Here is a 21,369-nt window from a genome sequence, read left to right as displayed (position 1 = left end):
TCAGGGTGATAGCACATTCTCTCTCAGTGTCATTAAGGTCACCTGATGGTCGGAAAGATCAGAAGGTCATCTTCTAAATTCGATCCTATATTAACAATTAGATATAGACTACATATAAAATGCCACCTTTATATAAAATAAGATGTTTTCCAGCAGTTCATGGCTGAAATATAATGACTTGCATAGCTAGCGAAGCCAAATAAAGACAGTTCCGGAGAGTTTCTATGAGTTTCTCCTCAGTGACACGTAAGCATTCAGGGATTACATAAACCCTGTTGTCGTTGGGAATAAGACGAATAAAAACACTTAGTACGTCTCATTTTTTACCTGCTCCACCACTAATGACTTACCAGTTTGGCCTCAGAGCTCCAGTCAGTTAATTAAGCGCTAACAAGTCCCATCAGACGGCGATGATTGATTGTTTTTTTAAAGGCTTGTTATTAATTTAGCAAATTACAAGAATCTCTGTGACCTTAATTGTTATATGCAAAAGCCAAGTCTGACCTCAGACCTCCCTGAAGACCAGTGTTAAAAAAACACACGTTGCTTGTTAGCTGAAAGGGACAAGCAACCTGAAGTAAAAAAGTAGTCATAAACAAGACACCGTTAATTAAAATAATATTTTGCATTGTTTTTTATTTTTTATGGAGAAATGGCACACATTTATAAAGGCTAAAATTACAGCAGAAACAAATGAAAGCAAGTTATTAAGGGTAACAATGACCCAATGAACTGTAAGTGTAAGTGTTCATAGCAGATCAATAATCATTTTTCCAGAACTTTTTTGACAATATATGGCCCTCAAATTACATTGACGGTTATCTTATTTTGTGTCATAAAATATTTTATTTAGAGCAATCTGAATCTAAAAAGCAATGCCAAATAACAATTTCATTGTACTAACTAACTGCCATGAAAACTATGTATTTGAAAGTGCCAACTACCAACTTCGATAGCATTTCACCCTCTTCCTCCTTGCATATATATTTGAATTATCCCCAAATGACCTACAAGATATCTTCAAAATTTTGATTTGATATTTTAAAAAGTGTATTTTCTATCTGCCTGTTGAGATCAGTGTCAGACAGACGTTATACACTCAGTGGTGCTGGTCAGACACACACCACAGTCACACCTCAGGGCCACAGGGTAGGTGTAGGTGGGGTCCACGGTGGGCTGGCAGTTTGGCAGCTTCACAGACACCAGGCGAGTCTCGTTGTAGGTACAGACACGCTGGTGGGACTCGATGAAGGGAGGGTCCAGGACGGGCTTCTGGAAATAGGAAAACAGAAAAACAGAACTTAGGAACCTCAAATTGTGATGAAGTTCTTGATGATTGGCTATGACACATTTCAGGCAAATGTTTTTAGTTTGAACTCCCTTTCAGAGTATTGAACTCATAAAAGCCTCTTCTTGTTCTAGATGCACAAGTTATCTTAACTAATTGAATGGCTTCAGCTTTGTGTTACCTAATACATTTGTTAGTTCAGGTTAGAAGACGTCAAGTCACGTTAACTTTATTTATACACCCTTATTTGCCTCTATAGGGGCCAGCTAAAATCTGTACAGCATTCAACACCCTCTGTCCTTTACCACCAACAAACAAACAATTATTCTTAATTAAGTCTGAGTCATTACGTTCCTGAATTTGCATGCTTGCAGAGTATTTAGCTAACAATACAAATTCATGAGGATTCATGGGATGTAGTGAAACCTTAAAAATTGAGCCTGTACTGTTTTGAAAGTTGCTCAAGTGTATTGTGTTGCTGTTGTGTATCTTAAGACCCAACAAGCACATTGAACATGTGGTTTTGTATTCCTCTTATTCTCCTTTTTATTCACCCCCTGCATTGCTTGTATGTATCATATCACTGCCAAACTCATGGCATTCATGTTCATTCTTATGTAAAATGTTTTAAGTGTATAAAACAATTGTAGGGCTCATTCGTCCAAACAACATGTTCAGAAACATCACCAGGTTCCTTTAATGACTCTTTTCCAACCAACCTTTAGTTTCTCAACAGTAGCTTGGCATGGAAACACCTTATCCCCCTTATTAGACTTTTCATTTTTAATAAAGTATTTTGCTAAGCTTCTCATTATTTGCACATAACTAATTTGGCAGTGAACCTCCATTTTGCTATAAGCTGTGTTTGTAAAGAGATTTGTGACACATCTGCAAAGCCTCTATTAATTGCTTGTGGGTTTGGTGTTCCAGGAATTTAATCTTTTTCTGCGGAAAGTTCGCCATTATCTTGATGCACAGAAGATGATTTTGTGAATCCTGAAGCTGGGTGTAATAAGAGACTGTTCTGCAACACCACCTATTAGTCCTACAGACATGTCTTTAAAGCGAGACATTGACTCCCTGCAGTGTGTGCTGCCCTCTCTGAGAGGCAGAGCAGATTTAAAAAATGCTTTTCCTCCCTCAGGGGATCTAAAGGGAATCACAAAATGACTTTTGGAGTCTTACTAGCCCACCAGCTTCGCTGCAATAATAAAAAAGGGAGAATCATGAGCCTCCTAATACCTCCTGTCACTCAATACAATATCTGAGATGAAACTTGAGATTTCACAGCATTTTTTTGTAATCATTATGCGTTGGCTTATAAAAATCCAATTGTGTCATTTATGCACTTGAGGCATTGTTAAGGAAACCGCTGCTGTCACTTCAATCTCCGGATTGCACGCTGCTTTCCATCCTGGCAGAACGCTAACTCGATTTCAGTGCACACTTTCCTCCTCCATTCTTATGCAAGATGTATACCTCACACAGCCTCCCATTACTAGGAGACAACAATAAGATCATTTACAGTTATTATAAAAATAGAATGTATTGTTTTTCGGAATCAAATGCATATATCTCTCTCTCTATCTGTTCCTCTATCTATTTGTCTATCTATCTACTTTATCTGTGTGAATTCACCACTGTGCACTGACCTGAGGGTGTAAAAACGAAAACAAGTTTCTCCATGGGGATCTCAACATACCTGTGTGTGTGTGTGTGTGTGTGTGTGTGTGTGTGTGTGTGTGTGTGTGTGTGTGTGTGTGTGTGTGTGTGTGTGTGTGTGTGTGTGTGTGTGTGTGTGTGTGTGTGTGTGTGTGTATGTGTGTGTGTGTGTGTGTGTGTGTGTGTGTGTGTGTGTGTGTGTGTGTGTGGTGTGTGTGTGTGTGTGTGTGTGTGTGTGTGTGTGTGTGTGTGTGTGTGTGTGTGTGTGTGTGTGTGTGTGTGTGGTAGGTACAGCAGCTACCTCCCTGCCACTCACCTCCCAGGTCTCACAGCGCCCCCAGCAGGCGTCGGTGGTGATGTGCAGCCCCCCGCAGCCGGGCTTTTTGGCCTGGAAGGTGAACTCCCGGACGGCACATCCAATGAAGCGCCGCAGGTTGACGGCTGACGCCCGGTGCATGGAGTCTGGCTGCAGAGAGACGCAGAGCAGGAACCAGCACAGCACCAGGCCAGGCCTCCTCAGGGTGAGAGAAGAGATGCAACAAAACATGAAGACCTTTTACAGTGTTTTCATATGTGAAGGTGTATTTCATGGCTTTTGAAACCACATAGTATTCTGAGGTCTGTTATGTCACTGTGAAGGGGTCTTATTCAAGATGTCTTACCAACTCCCCTAGCTCAATTATTTTAATTATTTATATGACAAGAATTCTACATTTATTCCAATTTTATATTAATAAGAGTGAACATGTTTATTGTTAGATTGTATTCAGGCAAATTCAAGGAACATGGACCTCGGTTGATGGGCTCCTTTCTCTGAAGCCAGACTGCACTTCGTGCTGTTTAATAAGAGATCATCTGACTTTACCTGACTCTAATTCCCATCTTGATGTGAACAACACAGAACATTTGACTCATCAGGACATCTAATACAAGACCAGGAGCATCTAAGAGTGTATTTTTTCATATCAGAAAAACAATGCCAGTCTGAAAAATGGTCCCAGTCAGGCAAACACATTATGAAGTGAGTACTTTCTTAAACATATTTCAATATACATTTAGCAGTTTTTTGAAATATAACAAAACCTATAAATAACTGTTGTATTTAAAATTCGATTTCCGTCATGATAGATTTTGTATATTAAATCAAACAAAATAGAAAAAAGGATATGTAGAGCTTTTTGTCATATCAACATATGGATTTGGAACAATACATGGAGTTGAGAGTAAATGGTCCAGTTTAAACAAGTTTTCAGGACGTCTATGTTGCTTAAGAAATTGGATAGTTTGAGTCCAATGTTGACCTTTGAAACAGCAGTGAAAAAGATGCTGTGTAGACCTTTTGATCATCTCACATTTAGAATGATATTTGCAAATCACAGTACAATCCAATGACTGAGCTCTTTCAATCTATTGAAGAAGAACAGAGGAACAACAGGGTAAAACTGGACTCCATTATAATGCAGTTAAACTGAATTCACTCACCATTGTGACTTCTTCTGTTGCAGGGTCATCTCACCTGTGACTTACAAATCTAGTAACAGTTTAATATAAGCTACAAAATATAATGACACACTCAAGGTTAAGAAGTTAGTTGGTACTATTCTCTCTGTTTTAGTACCGGGCCTGCAGTATCCTCTCTGAAGTTTCTCTCTCTCAGTGTGGGTGGCTAACACTTTGTCCCTGTATGCTCCTCAGACCAGAACCACCTGCTAATGGATCTGAGCACAAGTCAGGTCTTTTTATTATCCGTGTCCGGCCAATCAGAGGCTGAAGTCCTCACCTCAGTCTTTCTCTTCCCCCTTAAATCCCCCGGAGGCCCTTCTACCTGTCGCTGCCCATCAGCAGCTCATTCCCACTCCATTAGCTTGATTAGGGAAAAGAGTCTGCCCCTTTTGTTCATAGTCATTGAAACGGAAGAGGGGGAACAACATACTCAAACACAGCGCCTACCTGTGTCTACTCTCAATCATCCACACTCAATTAGCTGGCTCCAGATAGAGACCCAGCTCCTGTTCTCACATGCCCACTGCGATGACTTCACCCCTGAGCTCCAACACTTTGTCTCCCACTTTTCATTATGTCTTTTTGTGTTGCCAGTAACATTTCCTCACACACAGAGCTGGCTATTACTCATTCAGTGTCCTGCAGGCATGGTAAAGCTTCACTTAAGACAGAAAGGATGTGTCAAGTCCTCGCAGGAGACAATGACAAGAGGAGGAGAGAGGAAGGGGAAGAATTGATCTGGGTGAGTAAGCAGCTCATCAAGAAATTACCATCGTGCAGAGGGCCTGCGGGCAGTGTGTGGAGCCAGCGGAGCAGAACTGCTATCAAGTAGTTCAGGAAATGAATCTTTAAAAGTAAAGTTTAAAGTTGAGGCTAAGCAATTACAGTTGGATTAGAGAGGAATATTGAATAAGATGAGTCGGGGACAGGTTCACCTCTCAGACACCCTGCCCTCCTCACTATCAGGAAGAATTACCCATGTGGAGGATATTATTAAACATTGTGCAGGGAGTGAATTAACAGAATGCCTGTAATTGGATAACAGTGGTGATTACAACGAGGTTAATTGTTATGCAGTACAAAGAGGGTACGCTTGGATTTCCACACTCTATCTCTTTGGCTATTATTATTTTGTATATATATATATTAACTTTTATGGGGAAATCCTTCTCGTAATTAAACCCATATGGCTTTTTTTAAAACAATTTCTGAGCCCAGTGACTTGCATAAAGGCAATTTCTGGATTCCTCATCTTTTTGACCTAGTAAAACTGCACGGTGACCTGGAAGATGTCAGTTATACTAAACAGCTCATAACGAAACAGAGAAATAAATATCATGAAAGCTCTGTCAGCTTTACTCATAAATAAAGACTTCAACACTGACATTGTTTTGCTTTTACCTGCAGACATTATCCGCCCAGCAGTAACATGATGTTGTGCTGACCTCTGCTGTTTACTTGTAGTAATGATTCTCACCAAAGACCTAAGAGAAAACACAGGAAAAAAACATAGACTGTAGTGTGTATATAAAACAGCAAATTGGTCAGGGCCGGTGTTGTGTCAAATGATGCACCCCCATCATGAAATGCCCCCCTTGTCACGGGAACGCGCATTTCTAAATGACACGTTTAAACCTTAAAACGTTGTTTAAAACGAAAAGTAAACGTTCAGGGTTTTTATTAATGGTAATTTTCAGACTGTGAGTTGTTTAGTGGTAGCTCATATAGTCTTGATTCTTGTGGTTAAACTTTTCGCTCCGTATTTGATGGTAGTGGTGTCGAAATTCATTCGTCACTTCCTTTTCAGTTTTTGTTTTTTTTAATCTTTTTTTTTTCTTATTATTGTTACGTCCTGTCTGTGTACAGGTGCTTTAAAATGTGTGGTTTAATTTTACATATTTGTCATATAATAATCAAAATATATGTTTACAAATGTTACATAGTCTTTGTCAGCATATTTTTGCCACGTTATGCACCCCTTGCTATCTTACATAATAAAAGTGTCACATTCATGAAACTTGCTCCATTCATTGGTACTAGTCCTACAACTATACCCTAAAAAATGCTTGAGGGTGGGATTAATAGAAACATCTTTTTGGGGGGGGGGGTGCATTTTATGACAGGCCTGGTTATCACAATATGCCCCCCCCCTGCTATCTTACAAAATAAAAGTGTCACATTCATAAAATGCACCCCACCCAAAAAGATGTTTGTATTAATCCCACCCTCAAGCATTTTTCAGGGTATAGTTGTAGGACTAGTACCAATGAATGGAGCAAGTTTCATGAATGTGACACTTTTATTTTGTAAGATAGCAAGGGGGGGCATATTGTGATAACCAGGCCTGTCATAAAATGCACCCCACCCAAAAAGATGTTTCTATTATTCCCACCCTCAAGCATTTTTCAGAGTATAGTTGTAGGAATAGTACCAATGAATGGAGCAAGTTTCATGAATGTGACACTTTTATTATGTAAGATAGCAAGGGGTGCATAACGTGGCAAAAATATGCTGACAAAGACTATGTAACATTTGTAAACATATATTTTGATTATTATATGACAAATATGTAAAATTAAACAATACATTTTAAAGCACGTGTATACAGACAGGACGTAACAATAATAAGAAAAAAAAAAGATTAAAAAAACAAAAAACTGAAAAGGAAGTGACGAATGAATTTCGACACCACTACATCAAATACGGAGCGAAAAGTTTAACCACAAGAATCAAGACTATATGAGCTACCACTAAACAACTCACAGTCTGAAAATTACCATTAATAAAAACCCTGAACGTTTACTTTTCGTTTTAAACATCGTTTTAAGGTGTAAACGTGTCATTTAGAAATGCGCGTTCCCGTGACAAGGGGGGCATTTCATGATGGGGGTGCATAATTTGACACAACGCCGGCCCTGCCCACACCCTTACAAAAAGGCTGCTTTTAATTTATTTAATGTGATTTGTATTTATTCGTGTCTAATAAACGAGTAGCCTATGTAGTTGAATTTATTTTCCTAATTGTAATAGGTTTTTTTTGTCTAATAGGCTATTTTAACTCCCACAAATTTTAATTTCACATTTCACTTACCTGGCTGTCTTGTTTTTAATGCGCCGACCGGAAGTTTACGGTGATGACTCCCGCAGACATTTGCCAGGCTTAACGTTTCGAAAATTCGTGTACATTTGTGCAAAGTGTGATAATTATAGGTTTCAGTTGATTCAGTAGTTCCTCGGAAACCCCTTTAAAGTATTCTAACGTTTGAGCACTGAAGTTAGCAACGTTTTGTTAGATAACTAGTAACCAGTTAGCAAGTGATATCAGAAAATGTAGCTAATGTGAGCAGTCACTGCAGTACCCTCTTTTCGGCGACGGGAGTACATATCACATTACCGAAGTAATGTAAAGTATAATCTTTGTACACGATGTCTACAAAGATAACATTAAATATTTTGTAACTTTCTGCTAAAAAGTACTGGTGAGCATAGTTCAATGAATTGTTGTCGGTATGCTTCATTTACGTTATATGTGTAAGCTAGCTGCTAACTGCCACTGTAGCAAGTTTACGTTTGGCTAGTCTGAGTGCAGTTTAATGATGTAACATTAGCTAAGCTTACTGGTGGGAATTTACGGAAATTAATAAAAACGTCATAGTTTACTTCAACTCACTTTACTTAATTTGGTTAACAGCCCAGATAGCAAAAATGTTTTGAAAAAAAGAAAATAAGGAGCCACTCCCCACGCCCCTCTGAGAGAGATTTGGGTAAAAATAACATAATGGTGCTCTAGGAGGAGATTCAGGTGATAATGGGGGGGGGTTACCTTGGTTGCTGATTCGCTAATGGTTACACAAGCCAAAAGATCGCTATGACATCATTAAGTGGCCAAAATCTGATCAGCTCATTTTCAGACAGGTTTTTATATCAAATGGATCAGGACAAAAAGTGAGAGAATTTTTTTTCCTGAAACTTTCAGAGTCTCTTTCCACAGAGGGGACACATGTTGATGTAGAAGAGACATGAAGAAGAGGATTTTGCATAACAGGTGACTTTTAAATCCTCACATATTTAACAAAAGCAGATGTTTTTTTCTGGTGTTATGCTCCTCTCTCTCTCCAGATTGGTCCAGGAGGCTGCTGGGTGATGCGGGGGGTTTCCCGGTTCTGGTTCTGCTGCTGCAGGGCTCAGACTCAGAGGTCCAGTTCTACAGCTGCTCCGCCCTCTGCAACATCTCTTCTGCTCGGGAGCTCCACCCAAAGCTGCTCAGCATCGGGAGTCACTTCCTGTTGAAGTCCCTGCTGACGCTCGCCTCCTCCTCCGTGCAAAATGTAACGTTGAGTTTCTCCTTCCTCAAGATTCAAGGCTTTATTGTCATGTGTACATAGCTACAGTGTAGATATATCAATGAAAATCTGAGGTCACACGCTCCTCCAACAGTGCAACACAATAAAACAGATCAAATAGAATTTCATTGCCATTTCTACACTGTAGCTTTGTACATATGATAATAAAACCTTTGAATCTTTTGAATCTATCATATGTATATACAGTATATTATAAGCCTATATTCATGCTACTGCAGTATTTGTTTACCTTTTTCTAAAGAACATTTTAATTTTGTATATTGTTTATAGTGATTGATATACTATTTTTCATTTTCATTTTAATTAACTCTTTTCCACTTTTGAGTATTTGTATTTTAATGTTGAGCACACTGGTCCTGTAACAAAAATAATTTCGCAATTTGGGATTAATAAAGTACCTACCTACCTACAGTAACTATCTATCTATCTATCTATCGACTGTAGAGGTGAGTTTGAAGGTAAGTTCACAAAAATGTATGATTAAAAATTCAGTTTTGTTGTTGTTTAGAACTCGATGCAGGCGTGCAGATGCCTACATACTCTCTCACAGAATGGTAAATATTTTCCCATTTCATTTTGCTGATGCTTTTATCCATTGAAATAACAATAAGTGCATGTAACCATGAAGATGCAAACTCAAAAAGTGTCTATACTAGATGTGAGAAAATGTATTTTAAATACATTTTTACCATTGAAGATAGTACTTGTGTATTTTTAACTAAAGTAACTTTTTTAATTTCCCATAATATTTATATTTTGCGTGGACTGTGACATGTTGTGTGGAGTGTTTTTCGAGCAAGGCAAGTTTATTTATATAGCACCTTTCAACACAAGGCAATTCAAAGTGTTGCCAAAGTGGCAATTCAAAGATCTTGTCAAACAAAACAAGCTAATATAGAATAACACAGATATAAAATACATGAATAAAAGTTACAGTGCAGTGTAAGAGATGAATAGTTCAATAAAAGCAGCGTCAAAAAGAAAGTCTTCAGGCTGGATTTAAAAGTAGACAGAGTTGCAGCCGACCGGCAGGTTTCTGGGAGTTTGTTCCAGATACTTGGAGCATAATAACTGAACTTCTCCATGTTTAGTTCTGACTCTGGGGACAGAAAAGTGCACCGTACTTTAACAACAAACTCCTCCTAGGGATTTTATCCAATCATCTTCAAATCTTGACAGTAGCATCTCAAGACCTGGCAGATGCAAAGTTAGTGGCGCCCATTTTGACTCTCGCCTGATGGCTATGTGATCCCTTTCCATGGAAGGTGATTATCTCCTAACGCCAGCTGACATGCTCCAAACGGCCCCAAACGTCACATGATGGTTAATGCTTCGGCCCTGAACAGCTCATCTCCAAATCTGAGGTGCCGAAACACGATATTGCTGTGACACCAATGGACACGGTCCGATCGCTACCAAATTTCACATGTAATCACCGGTCCATGCCTCAAAACATCTACATTACAACAGAATTGTGTCGAAGTCTTTACGTTTGGTGTCAATCATGATGAAGTCCAAGCTATGTAACATGAATGGCATGTCCCCCAAAGAGTTTATGGAAATCAAAAATAGTCATAATTGTCTATGATAAACTGTGTAGCCGTAATATAGAAACTCAGAGACTTAATGTCCCCTTTAAACCCACCATATGTAATCCCACAGCCGTTACGGCATACAATAATGTACTGTATTATAAACGCTTTGTAATCTAGAGCCTTTGCTATAAATCATAATATTATAATATCATATTTTCCAGTGTTCCCCAAGTGATAAACTTAAGTATAAAATAAAAGTACTTAAGTATTTCCATCTTATTCATCTTTATACTTTTCTAAATCACTTCATCTCTCAGGTAACTATTTTACTTTTTACTCAGTTACGTTTTTCTTACATTACATTGCATTCTTTTAGATATACTGAACAATTTGTACTAACCCTAACCCTAAACCCTATCCATACCATAATTAGGTAATTTTAAATGTGAGTTTTCATTAACTTGTGTCTGTTAAAGGTGGTGGTAGGTCATTTTGGAGAAACCAGCTCGAGTGCGCTAGAATTTGAAAATACACAACCGGAAGAAAAGATCTGCCACTTCCTTATAGAGCCCCTCCTCCAACACACACGAACGCGCACATGACCAATGAGGGCACGAGATAGGTTTGTGCACACATGGAAGGCTGACAGGCAGGTAGGCCATCCAGTATTTTAGCCGGGCCGGCTCAGATGATTGGTCGTGCTTTTTACAGTACTACGGCTTCCACAGATGAAATTCTTGTATGGATTTTTTGTCAAAGCACTTAAGATATTCATTGCTATCGGGATGTTAAGAGCATTCCATGGAATATAACAAAAAGTGTATCTCGAGCCGGTTCTCAAACTTACCCTACCCCACCTTTAATGGGTTTTAGAAATCTTCCTACTTCTCAAGATAAATAAACTATTTGTTAGTGAAACCCCTGACAGCGATGATTTTTTTACCAAAGTTTTGCAGATAATAATTACGCATTTCTATTTAAGTGAGGTTTTAAATGTTTGTGTTGTTGAATCAAAAGCACATCACATAAGGCATATATACATTTTCAGTTTTTATTTGACTCTATTGAGGTGAGTGACTCCATGTTTCAGTCAATACAATTACATGTTCCGCTCTTCACCTCAAACATTTGGAGTATTAAAGTCCCCAGAATATTTGACCAGCTTCTATGAACACATTTAAAAAATATATACATATATAATGGAATTGAATGTGTACAGTGGAGACAAATATAAAAACACTTTTATATTTTCATACCATGGGTTGTTTTATTTATGAAAGTGTTGATTAAACATACAATGAATAAAAAGAAGTACTTTAGTAACCCAAAATGTATACAGTAAATAATGTATACTGTATATGTTTACACAGTGAGGCACATGCGTACAAAGATAGATTTGAATTTGTATTTTATTTTTAAATCAAATCCTAATTGTATTGGGCGAACCTGAGCTCCAGGAGAAAACCCAAAAGTGGATCAGATAGGGTATTCTGGACCTCAGGTTTTCCAGAAATCCATATTAATAAGGATTAAAAAAAACATCAGCAAAAAGTCCCTCCTCCATTTACCTCACCTCACTCCACCCTCCAAAGCGTTTTGAGTTCAAGAAAAGCGCTATATAAATATAATTGTTGTATCTTCCCCCTCATACGGTGTTCCTGAAGTGCAAGTCAAAACAACATTTCAGAAAACACTTAAACATTTCACATTTTACGGAAAGGGTATTCCTTTAGGGAGAACACTTCTTGTTTGTGATTGGACAGAGCCAGCCAGAGAAGTTGCTGTGATTGGTTGTTTTTGCTGCCAGTCAAGAAATTATGCTTTGTGATTGGTCTGCACCCGTCCAACAGCACCACGTATTTCCTGTTTGGTACTGTTCAGCTGTTTCTTCACGAATTGTAAACTGAGTTGGAAAGAATGGAAGAAGAGATGGAACGAAGGATATACATACGATGTTATCCTCGACATGCTGTCAACCCATCACGACATCTACATGTCCCTTAGAACCAGGGGTGTAGTGCTGCCGGAGCGCCGCTCCGGTTGTTAGCATCTGGTTAGCTAGCTATGCTAACGTACATAAGGAGTTGTTTCTACAACAAGGTGGAGGAGAGTCCTCTCCTTTCAGACTGAGAGGATCTTATAACTACAGCTCAGTAATAATAATAATAATAATACATTTGATTTATATAGCACACTTTAAACATAAAAGGTTAAAATAAAATAAATAAATAAAGTAAGTGAGGTCTCCTCAGTCCTAACTCTTTAAACTGCGCTTTCAGGGTTCTAAGCAGGGGTGTAGTGCAGGAGCGCACCTATGACCAACAAAAAAGCAACATATGGACATAGGCTACTATATCAAATGTATTTAGAATTCTATCCATGTGACCCTTTTTTTTGTGGGTGGTGGACCTAACATCCTCTAGGGGGGTCCGGGGGCATGCTCCCCCGGGAAGATGATTTTTTTAAATGTTGAAATTAAATGCATCAATCTGCTGCACTTTGAGAGCAAAGTTAGGGACTAAATCTATTGATACATCTCTCAACAACACCCAAGTGAAACAGTACTGTAAACAGAAGTACCTTTTCTTTATGCATATCTTACTAATCACTCCCCTTTTAAACTGTATTTTAGTTTTACTGTCCTATAGTATGAGTTGGAATTATTTCATACCTGTTTTTCATTTATTCTCTTATTTTTTATAACTATAATGATAATAAAAAGGTGTGCTTTGGAAATACTTGTTTACATAAATGGTGACCAAAACCGTTTGAGACCCACCTGAGATAGCTTAGACTAAAGTTAACTATCTAAACACTCAGAGTCCTTTAGCTCACTGAGCTGTAGTTATAAGATCCTCTTAGTCTGACAGGAGAGGACTCTCCTCCACCTTGTTGTAGAAAACAACTCCTTATGTACGTTAGCATAGCTAGCTAACCAGATGCTAACAACCGGAGCGGCGCTCCGGCAGCTGTGACTACCCGATTTGCATCTCCTGCCCGATTTGCATTGCGCAAGCGCGAGATGGTCCGCCATATTGGACAGCTACATACGGCAACCCAAATAGGACATTTGTTTCGCAAAGTAGAAAAAAATAATAAAAAAACCCGGCAACATTAATCTGAACAAGAGAGAGAGTTATTGTTATTACAACGTGACTTCACTATTATTTAACAAATACTTTTATTGGGTTAATTACATTCTTAGAATAAGTGAGAAATGTATTAACTTCTGTTAGACAGTTATCATACTGAAGAAAATATTACTGTGAATGTATGCAAAAAATGTTTGGCATTAATAATTTATATGTAATTACATTAACTATGAATGTCTTTCATTTTATTTCAAATTAAATACAATTACATAAAAGATTTTCCATAAAAAAGTTGATTGAAGAACACATCTCTGTTATTAGATCAGTAGTTTTCTTATATGACAATTATTGCTACATTTGAAAGGTCTTTACCAGCTTTGGAATTATATATATATATATCGTTCAGATTAATGTTGTCTGGTTTTTTTTAGTTTTCTTTTTCTGCTTTGCCAAACGCCACTGTGTCAAGTGTCCTATTTGGGTTGCCGTATGTAGCTGTCCAATACGGCAGACCATCTCACGCTTGCGCAATGCAAATCGGACAAAGATGCAAATCGGGTAGTCACAAGCACTACACCCCTGGTTCTAAGGGACATGTAGATGTCGTGATGGGTTGACAGCATGTCGAGGATAACATCGTATGTATATCCTTCGTTCCATCTCTTCTTCCATTCTTTCCAACTCAGTTTTACAATTCGTGAAGAAGAAACAGCTGAACAGTACCAAACAGGAAATACGTGGTGCTGTCGGCCGGGTGCAGACCAATCACGAAGCGTAATTTCTTAACTGGCAGCAAAAACAACCAATCACAGCAGTGCTTCTCTGGCTGGCTCTGTCCAATCACAAACAAGAAGTGTTCTCCTTAAAGGAATACCCTTTCCGTAAAATGTGAAATGCTGTAGTGTTTTCTGAAATGTTGTTTTGACTTGCACTTCAGGAACACCGTATGAGGGGGAAGACACAACAATACATTATATTTATATAGCGCTTTTCTTGAATTCAAAGACGCTTTGGAGGGTGGAGTGAGGTGAGGTAAATGGAGGAGGGACTTATTGTTGATGTTTTTTTGAATCCTTATTAATATGGATTTCTGGAAAACCTGAGCTCCAGGAGAAAACCCTATCTGAGCAAAAAGTGAAGGAGGGAGGGGGTGAGGTAGGAGGAAGGAGGTGAGGTAGGAAGGAGGTGAGGTAAATGGAGGAGGGACTTATTGTTGATGTTTTTTTGAATCCTTATTAATATGGATTTCTGGAAAACCTGAGCTCCAGGAGAAAACCCTATCTGAGCAAAAAGTGAAGGAGGGAGGGGGTGAGGTAGGAAGAAGGAGGTGAGGGAAATGGAGGGAGGGAGTTACTGTTGTCCAGCTGGAGCTGGAGCTGAATCACCAGAAGCTTCCTCCATCTTCTCCATCTTCTCCATCTTCTATGGAGGTGTTTCTCGCGTCTTTGGCTTTCTTCCTCATCTCCTTCTCTTGCATCTTGCTTATCATTTTCTGCAAGGCAACGTCTCTATCCTCAGTCTCCCCCCTCCTGCGAGAGAAGAAACCTCTGCTCTTATTCTTCATGTGAAGACAGAGGTCTTCCAGAAGTTTATTTTCCTCCTCCATCTTTTTCTCAGTTGTTGCCCAGCTCAGTCTTCTCTGAGCCCCGTTGTCCCTCTGCTCCTCCACCTGTTTCAGTCGTATCTCCATCAGAATAAACTTGATCTCCAAGCTCTGGTGTTTCTGGACGACCTCGTCCTTCTTCTGAGTTACCTCGTTTAATTTGGTCTCTACCAAATTAACCTTGGTCTCCCAGCTCTCCTGGTTCTGGGCCAGGTCTTTGGAGAACTTCTTCTTCCAAACCAATTGGTTTGTCTCCTTGCGTTGGACAAACTGCTCCCAGTTCAGCTGTTTTTCAGCCAGGTCTTTGGAGAACTTCTCCTCCTGCTCTCTCATCTGTTCTTTCAGCTGTTTGACGTCCGTCTCCCAGCTCAGGTTATTTTCGGCCAGGCTCTTAGTGAACTTTTCCTCGCATTGAAGGAGTTGTTCCTCTCTTCTCTGCAGCAGGTTTAAAGTCACCAGGTTGGCCTCGTTGTGTTGGTCTGAGAGCTTCTGTTGCTGTGTCTCATACCATGCCACTGTGTCTTCCAGCTGCTCTTTGTGTTGAAGCTCTGCAGCTTCCATGTTCTCCTCCAGATCGCTGTTTCTATCCTCCAAGATTGTCACACACTCAAGGAGTTCATCCCCTTTTCTTATCAGCTCTTTGATGATCTCTGGGTCACACTGCAGGGGAACATCATTATTCTCGCTGTCAGATGTCGCCTGGTCCTTCTCGTCTGAGACATTTCCTTTCTCTGCCTCATGCCTTGCCACAATTTGGTCCAACTGCCTCTTGTGTTGGCATTCTGCATCTTCCATATTCTTATTCAGACGGGAGATTTCTGCCTCATGCTCCATGTTGGTGTCAACCAGCTTTTTGTTCCTGTAGCCCAGGAGCTCCTCAAGACGTTTGACCTTGTCTTTTTGGTTGTGCATACTGTGGCAAAATTTCGTCCTCTCCTCCTGAAATGCCCCACGATACTCATCCAGGCCATATATCTGGCCATTTCTGCAGTGGACCTGCCTGTAAGCTCGATCCGCTTCTGCTCCATGGTCGAATGGCCTGGGGTTTCCCCTGTTGTTCTGGGGGCTTCTTCTATCCATGGCACCGTCTGTAGACTTGTGTTGTGCGTAGGTAGAATAATCTATTTCTCTTTGGAAGAAGTGTTCTGTGTAGAAGTCTGCGAAGGTTGTCTGAATGCGTCTAACCACTTACAGCTTTGGAGTGAAGAGTGACGAGTGAATGCACATCACAGCCCTTGCAATCTTCCTTCGGACTCCTGTGACATCACCATGACATCACAGATCTCTCTGATCTTCTGTGACGGAACACTCATCAATGCCAATGATGTCATCGCTTCAGTGTGTCAGGATGTCATAAGTGATGTCACTGAAATAGTTTGGTTTAGATTTATGGTGTTGCCATGGAAACACAAACTCGCAATAATACAAATTATAGTAATACATTTAATTGTTATGGCGCTTTTCCTAGTGCTCAAAGATGCTTTACATAAAATCAGAAACAGAAACAGTACAAACTAAACAAAACAACAATAAACAATAAACAACAATAAAACAACAATAAAACCCAATGTTGTCACAAGTCAAAAGTACATAGTCCAAATGGCACCAAACGTCACATGATAGTTAACGCTCTGGCCCTGAACAGCTCTACGTCAAATCTGATCATCTCATCATATGCTGTTGCCATGGAAACACGAACTCGCCATAAAACACGATGTCAACGTAACTCAATGGTAAATGGTCCAAACATTACCAAACTTCAGATGACCATTAATGGTAGAGCCCTCAACTCGTCTCTGATAACGAGGCAGCCCTCCAGACATCTGAGCCAATTGTGAGTCTTCACTGCACGCCGTAGCCATGATGTGGCGCCCATTTTGAGGCTCGCTTGATGGCTATGTGATGAAGCTGGACTGTGTGTTGTTGTGTGTAGATCTGATCCAGGAGCAGCTGATGGATCTGGACTGTGTGTTGTTGTGTGTAGATCTGATCCAGGAGCAGCTGATGGAGCTGGACTGTGTGTTGTTGTGTGTCGATCTGATCCAGGAGCAGCTGATGGATCCGGACTGTGTGTTGTTGTGTGTAGATCTGATCCAGGAGCAGCTGATGGAGCTGGACTGTGTGTTGTTGTTGTTTGTAGATCTGATCCTGGAGCAGCTGATAGATCTGGACTGCTTGTTGCCTCTGCAGTCACTGCTGAAGACGTCCTCTGCTGTGTGGAGAGAGTCAGCCGTCACACTGCTGTCTGCGCTGACGTCACACACACCGAACAAAGTGAGGTTTCCTCCACAGCGGGATCTTAATAATAATCATTGGTAAACATTAGTGGTGTGTGTCAGCTGTGAAGGGGTTAGATCATGGATTAATAACGACACAATGGGCTTCAGACATGAACGCCCCCTACCTAAGAACAAGAGCCACAGATTCAAGACATTTCTTTTATCATCTTTGTAGATTTTTGGCGACTCCTTGTGATGGTTTATTGTCTCTTGTTTGTCATATCCTGTCTTTTCTGTTGTTTTAGTCTCTGTTTGGTCATTCTGCGTCATATTCTATGCCTCTTTAGAGTTTGTATGTCTCTGTTGGTTGTCTTGTGTCTCTTAGTAGACATTGTTCGCCTCTTTGTGACTTTTTGTTGTCATTTTGTGTCTCATTTCGGTGGTTCTTCATTTAATTTCATTTCACACCTTTATTTATCCAGGTTGTATCCCATTGAGATCATTGATCTCTTTTTCAAGGGAGACCTGCTCAAGTAGGTTCCACATGAAACATTAAAAACATAAACAGAACAACAAAAGGACATCATACAGTAGCATTACAGGGATTACAATTTACATACTATCCACATCTTCATCTCTGTGCAGTCGTTTCGTTTCTCTTGTTACTTTTTGGTTGTTTTGCATATCTTTGTAGAACATTGTCCCCCTTTGGGATCATATTCTCTTTCTTTCGTTGTTGTTTTGTGTCTTGTTTTGGTCTGTGTCATAGTTTTTGCATCTTTTCTCGGTCATTCTGAGTCTTTTGTAGACATTATGCATCCCTTTGTGTTTGTAATTTCTTTCACTTTTGTTGTCTTGTGTCTTGTTTCAGTCTCTCTAGTAATTTAGGTGATTTTGCATCTAGACATGTGGTTTTCCTAATTAGTTGTATTCTCTCTCCTTTGTTTTGTGTTTCTGTATCCATCTATATAATAGTACATCTATTTTTGGTCAGGTTTTGCATCTTATTGTATGTCTTTTTGTTATCATTCTGTCTCCCTTAGTTACTAACCAACAAGCCATGTGAGCAATAGCTTCAAACAGAGGCAATTCCAAAGTCCAAGGATATTTTCTGAGGGGACATCCCTTCTTTTAACATGACATTGAACTAGTAATCAGTAGATGTCCAATCAAAAACATAATTTACTGCTCTGTTTTTATCCCAGTTTTGATAATATCTCCCTGGTTTGTTTGCAGGACATCCTGGTGAGCGAGGGTCTGCTGGAGGAAGTGGGTCAGCTGCTTCTTCATCCCACATGCAGCTCCGTCATCATCACACACAGCTGCAGGATCATCACTGACCTGAGCAGCTGCAGCGAGGGTCAGCAGGTAAAACAAACTCATGATTTAACGTCACACGCCTGCAGTAAATACACAACGCGCCTGTGTATAATCCCGTCTTTCTTATCCAGGCTGTGATGGAGGCTCGCTGTTTGTCAGGACTCCTCGGAGCTCTTCTGTCTCCGTCTCTGACTGATGACACTTTAATGCATCTGACGTCATGCTTGCAAAACCTCATGACACAACGTGAGGGACCTGGACTCAAACTAGTATTTGTCTGTTCTGTTTTGCTCTTTCTCTGTGGAATAAAACTCAAAAGACATTCTTTATCTGTTTTGTAATTTGCCATAATCCTTCACCTTTTTAGATCCACTTAAGTCTGAGTTGTCGGTCATGATAACATCAGAGCACGTTTCCAGACTTGTGAAGTTATCGGGACAAACACAAAATCCTCAGTTATCGTACAACAGTGCGGCCGTCATCAGCAGACTGGAAATGACAGGTACATAATGTTCTGTGAAAGTATGACTACCTGATAGTAAACAGATTGATTTTATGAAACTGTGTGTCTTCATACTGTTTATCCAGGAGAGACGGTCCAGCTGCTGAAGCCTCACTACGTCACCATGTTGGAGTACCTGTCGGTGTTTCTCAAAAATAAAGATTTAAAGTTCCAGCAGCTTGGCATAGTGACGATATCCAACCTCAAGACAGGTTTGTATTCATTCTATCCTAGGGTGTTACTTTGTGTTGAAGTTTTGCATCTCTTTTGGACTGTCATGTTGTTTTACTGTGTTCTAATCCTGTCTCTTTTTGGTTGTTTTGCACTGTTAATAGACATTTTGCATCCTTTTGTGGTCAATTTCTTTCATTTTTGTTATTTTGTTAATTGTTTTGTCCCTTTTTAGTAGTTTTGCATTTCTTTTTGGTCATTTTGCATCTTCTTGTAGACGTTTTGCATCTCTTATTAGACTTTTTGTGTCTCTTTATGGTTATATCCGGTCTCTTTTTGGTTGTTTTACGTCTCTTTGGCAGACATTTTGCATCTCTTTTTGTTATTCCTACTTCTGTCTTGTTTTGGCTTTTTTGGTAATCCTTTAATAATCAGTAGGCTAGGGTTTTCCCCTTTTCTCTGTTACTTTTTTAGACGATGTAAATGTGTTTCTCCTATATTTTTACATGGTCTGCTGTGCGAAACAACCTTTCTAAAAGCGTCCTCATTATTTAGTTAACATTTCTTGATGCATTTTAAACAGTAGTGGGGACAAAATCCACCAAAAGCAACTCAAAGTACTGTAGCCATTTACACCATCTTATCATAGTAGATATTCTTAACAAATTAATCATTATCAGGCCTTGAAATCCAGGAGTTGTGAGTCTTCTGTTTGTTTCCCCTGCAGATGGAGACTTCTCCTCTCTGTTGTCTGGCGGTGAGGTGGAGGATCAGCTCCGGACGGTTCATGATCAGACGGAGGAAACCAGACGGCTGCTGCAGACGATCCAGCCTCTCTCTCCATCTCCTGTTCACCCTTTACTGCCTCGACACAAACACTGAGAGACGAGCACTGAGCACAGCATTCATGCACTGAAGAAGCAGCTTTTCTCCATCATGTTTTAAAGTGTTTATTTATTAGTTTTTATGCTTACAGTCAACAACAACGTAAGTGAAAAACAAGGCAGAGAAGCGGCATAGTATCAACTCTTAACACGTGATAGTTACAAGCAATCGGATATTTAGGATTGGATACATTTGTTTTTTATATATGCTTTTCTTATAATAAACTCACTTAAACTTCTACGCCTCCTAACGTTGCTTTGTAAAGCGATTGCGCGCGATATCAAACAGAGAAGACTGTTAGTGCAATAAAGTCTCTGTGCATCGAATTCTCTTAAACACTCACTAAAACCGAAGCAAAGTCTTTGGAAACTAAGTTCCTTAGCAGCTTTGAAATATGTGATTGCTATACGTCACAAAATCAACAGGTAGGAGAGGAATTTACACAGGTACAATTGAACTCTTGTGTGCTAACTTCATAGCGCTAATCTAATTTAAAAGTGGCAAACTACCCTTACGCAAAGAAAATATATTTCCCCATATATTAACTGTCAATATATTGCATTATTTTGTTTTCTGATTTACTGGTTAATTGAAAAGATTTAATAAAGGAAATCTTGCTGTTGGCTACACCAAGTGATACTGATTAATAATCAACATGAAAAACATATTTATTCATATCTACAAAATATATTGAAAATATATTGAAGATATATAGAATAATATATTGTGTTAATATATTACAATATATATATTGAATAATATATTGTGATAATATATTGTAATATATGTGATAATACATCAGTAATTGCCGCTTTCCATATATTGAGTAATATATGTAAATATATATAATATATTGGTTGTGTATATATGTGAACATACATTTACTATATATTAACATTTATATGGGGACATGTACTATATGTATGTACTATATATTCAGTTTTATATGGGGACATGTATGTAGAATATATTCACAATTATATGGGGACATGTACTATATATATGCACAAATATATGGGGACATGTATGTACTATATATTCAGATTTATATGGGGACATGTATGTAGAATATATTCACAATTATATGGGGACATGTACTATATATATTCACAAATATATGGGGACATGTATGCGCTATATATTCAGATTTATATGGGGACATGTATGTAGAATATATTCACAATTATATGGGGACATGTACTATATATATTCACAATTATATGGG

General features: G+C 39.1%; 2 protein-coding genes across 3 annotated transcripts; one reads left to right on the top strand and one right to left on the bottom strand.

The window, feature by feature from the left end:
* Positions 1-1,080: 1,080 nt before the first annotated feature.
* gphb5 (glycoprotein hormone subunit beta 5) lies at positions 1,081-4,495 on the bottom strand. Of its 2 annotated transcripts, none has more exons than XM_034125236.1 (3): positions 4,433-4,495; positions 3,267-3,416; positions 1,081-1,272 (listed from the first exon to the last, which is right to left on the bottom strand). In XM_034125236.1, exons 1-3 carry the CDS (start codon positions 4,433-4,435, stop codon positions 1,081-1,083), a joined length of 345 nt encoding a protein of 114 aa, XP_033981127.1. In that variant the 5' UTR covers positions 4,436-4,495. The 2 variants fall into 2 exon arrangements, with proteins under 2 accessions (XP_033981127.1, XP_033981119.1); XM_034125228.1 differs by having other exon boundaries at positions 3,267-3,465; positions 4,433-4,461.
* A 4,007-nt stretch (positions 4,496-8,502) lies between these two features.
* On the top strand, positions 8,503-20,384 carry LOC117478851 (vacuolar protein 8-like; the record flags this gene model as incomplete). The annotated part of the gene is made up of 8 exons (XM_034125806.1): positions 8,503-8,781; positions 9,326-9,371; positions 17,188-17,321; positions 18,503-18,634; positions 18,718-18,832; positions 18,954-19,088; positions 19,175-19,300; positions 19,987-20,384. Coding segments are annotated over 8 exons (1,122 nt in total), but the record flags the coding sequence as incomplete, so codon positions are not given.
* Positions 20,385-21,369: the final 985 nt, after the last annotated feature.

This window comes from Trematomus bernacchii, unplaced genomic scaffold (genome assembly GCF_902827165.1).
Source record: "Trematomus bernacchii unplaced genomic scaffold, fTreBer1.1, whole genome shotgun sequence".
NCBI lineage: Eukaryota > Metazoa > Chordata > Actinopteri > Perciformes > Nototheniidae > Trematomus > Trematomus bernacchii.
Note: the sequence above shows the minus strand (reverse complement) of the source record. Positions and strands in the feature narration are given on the sequence as shown.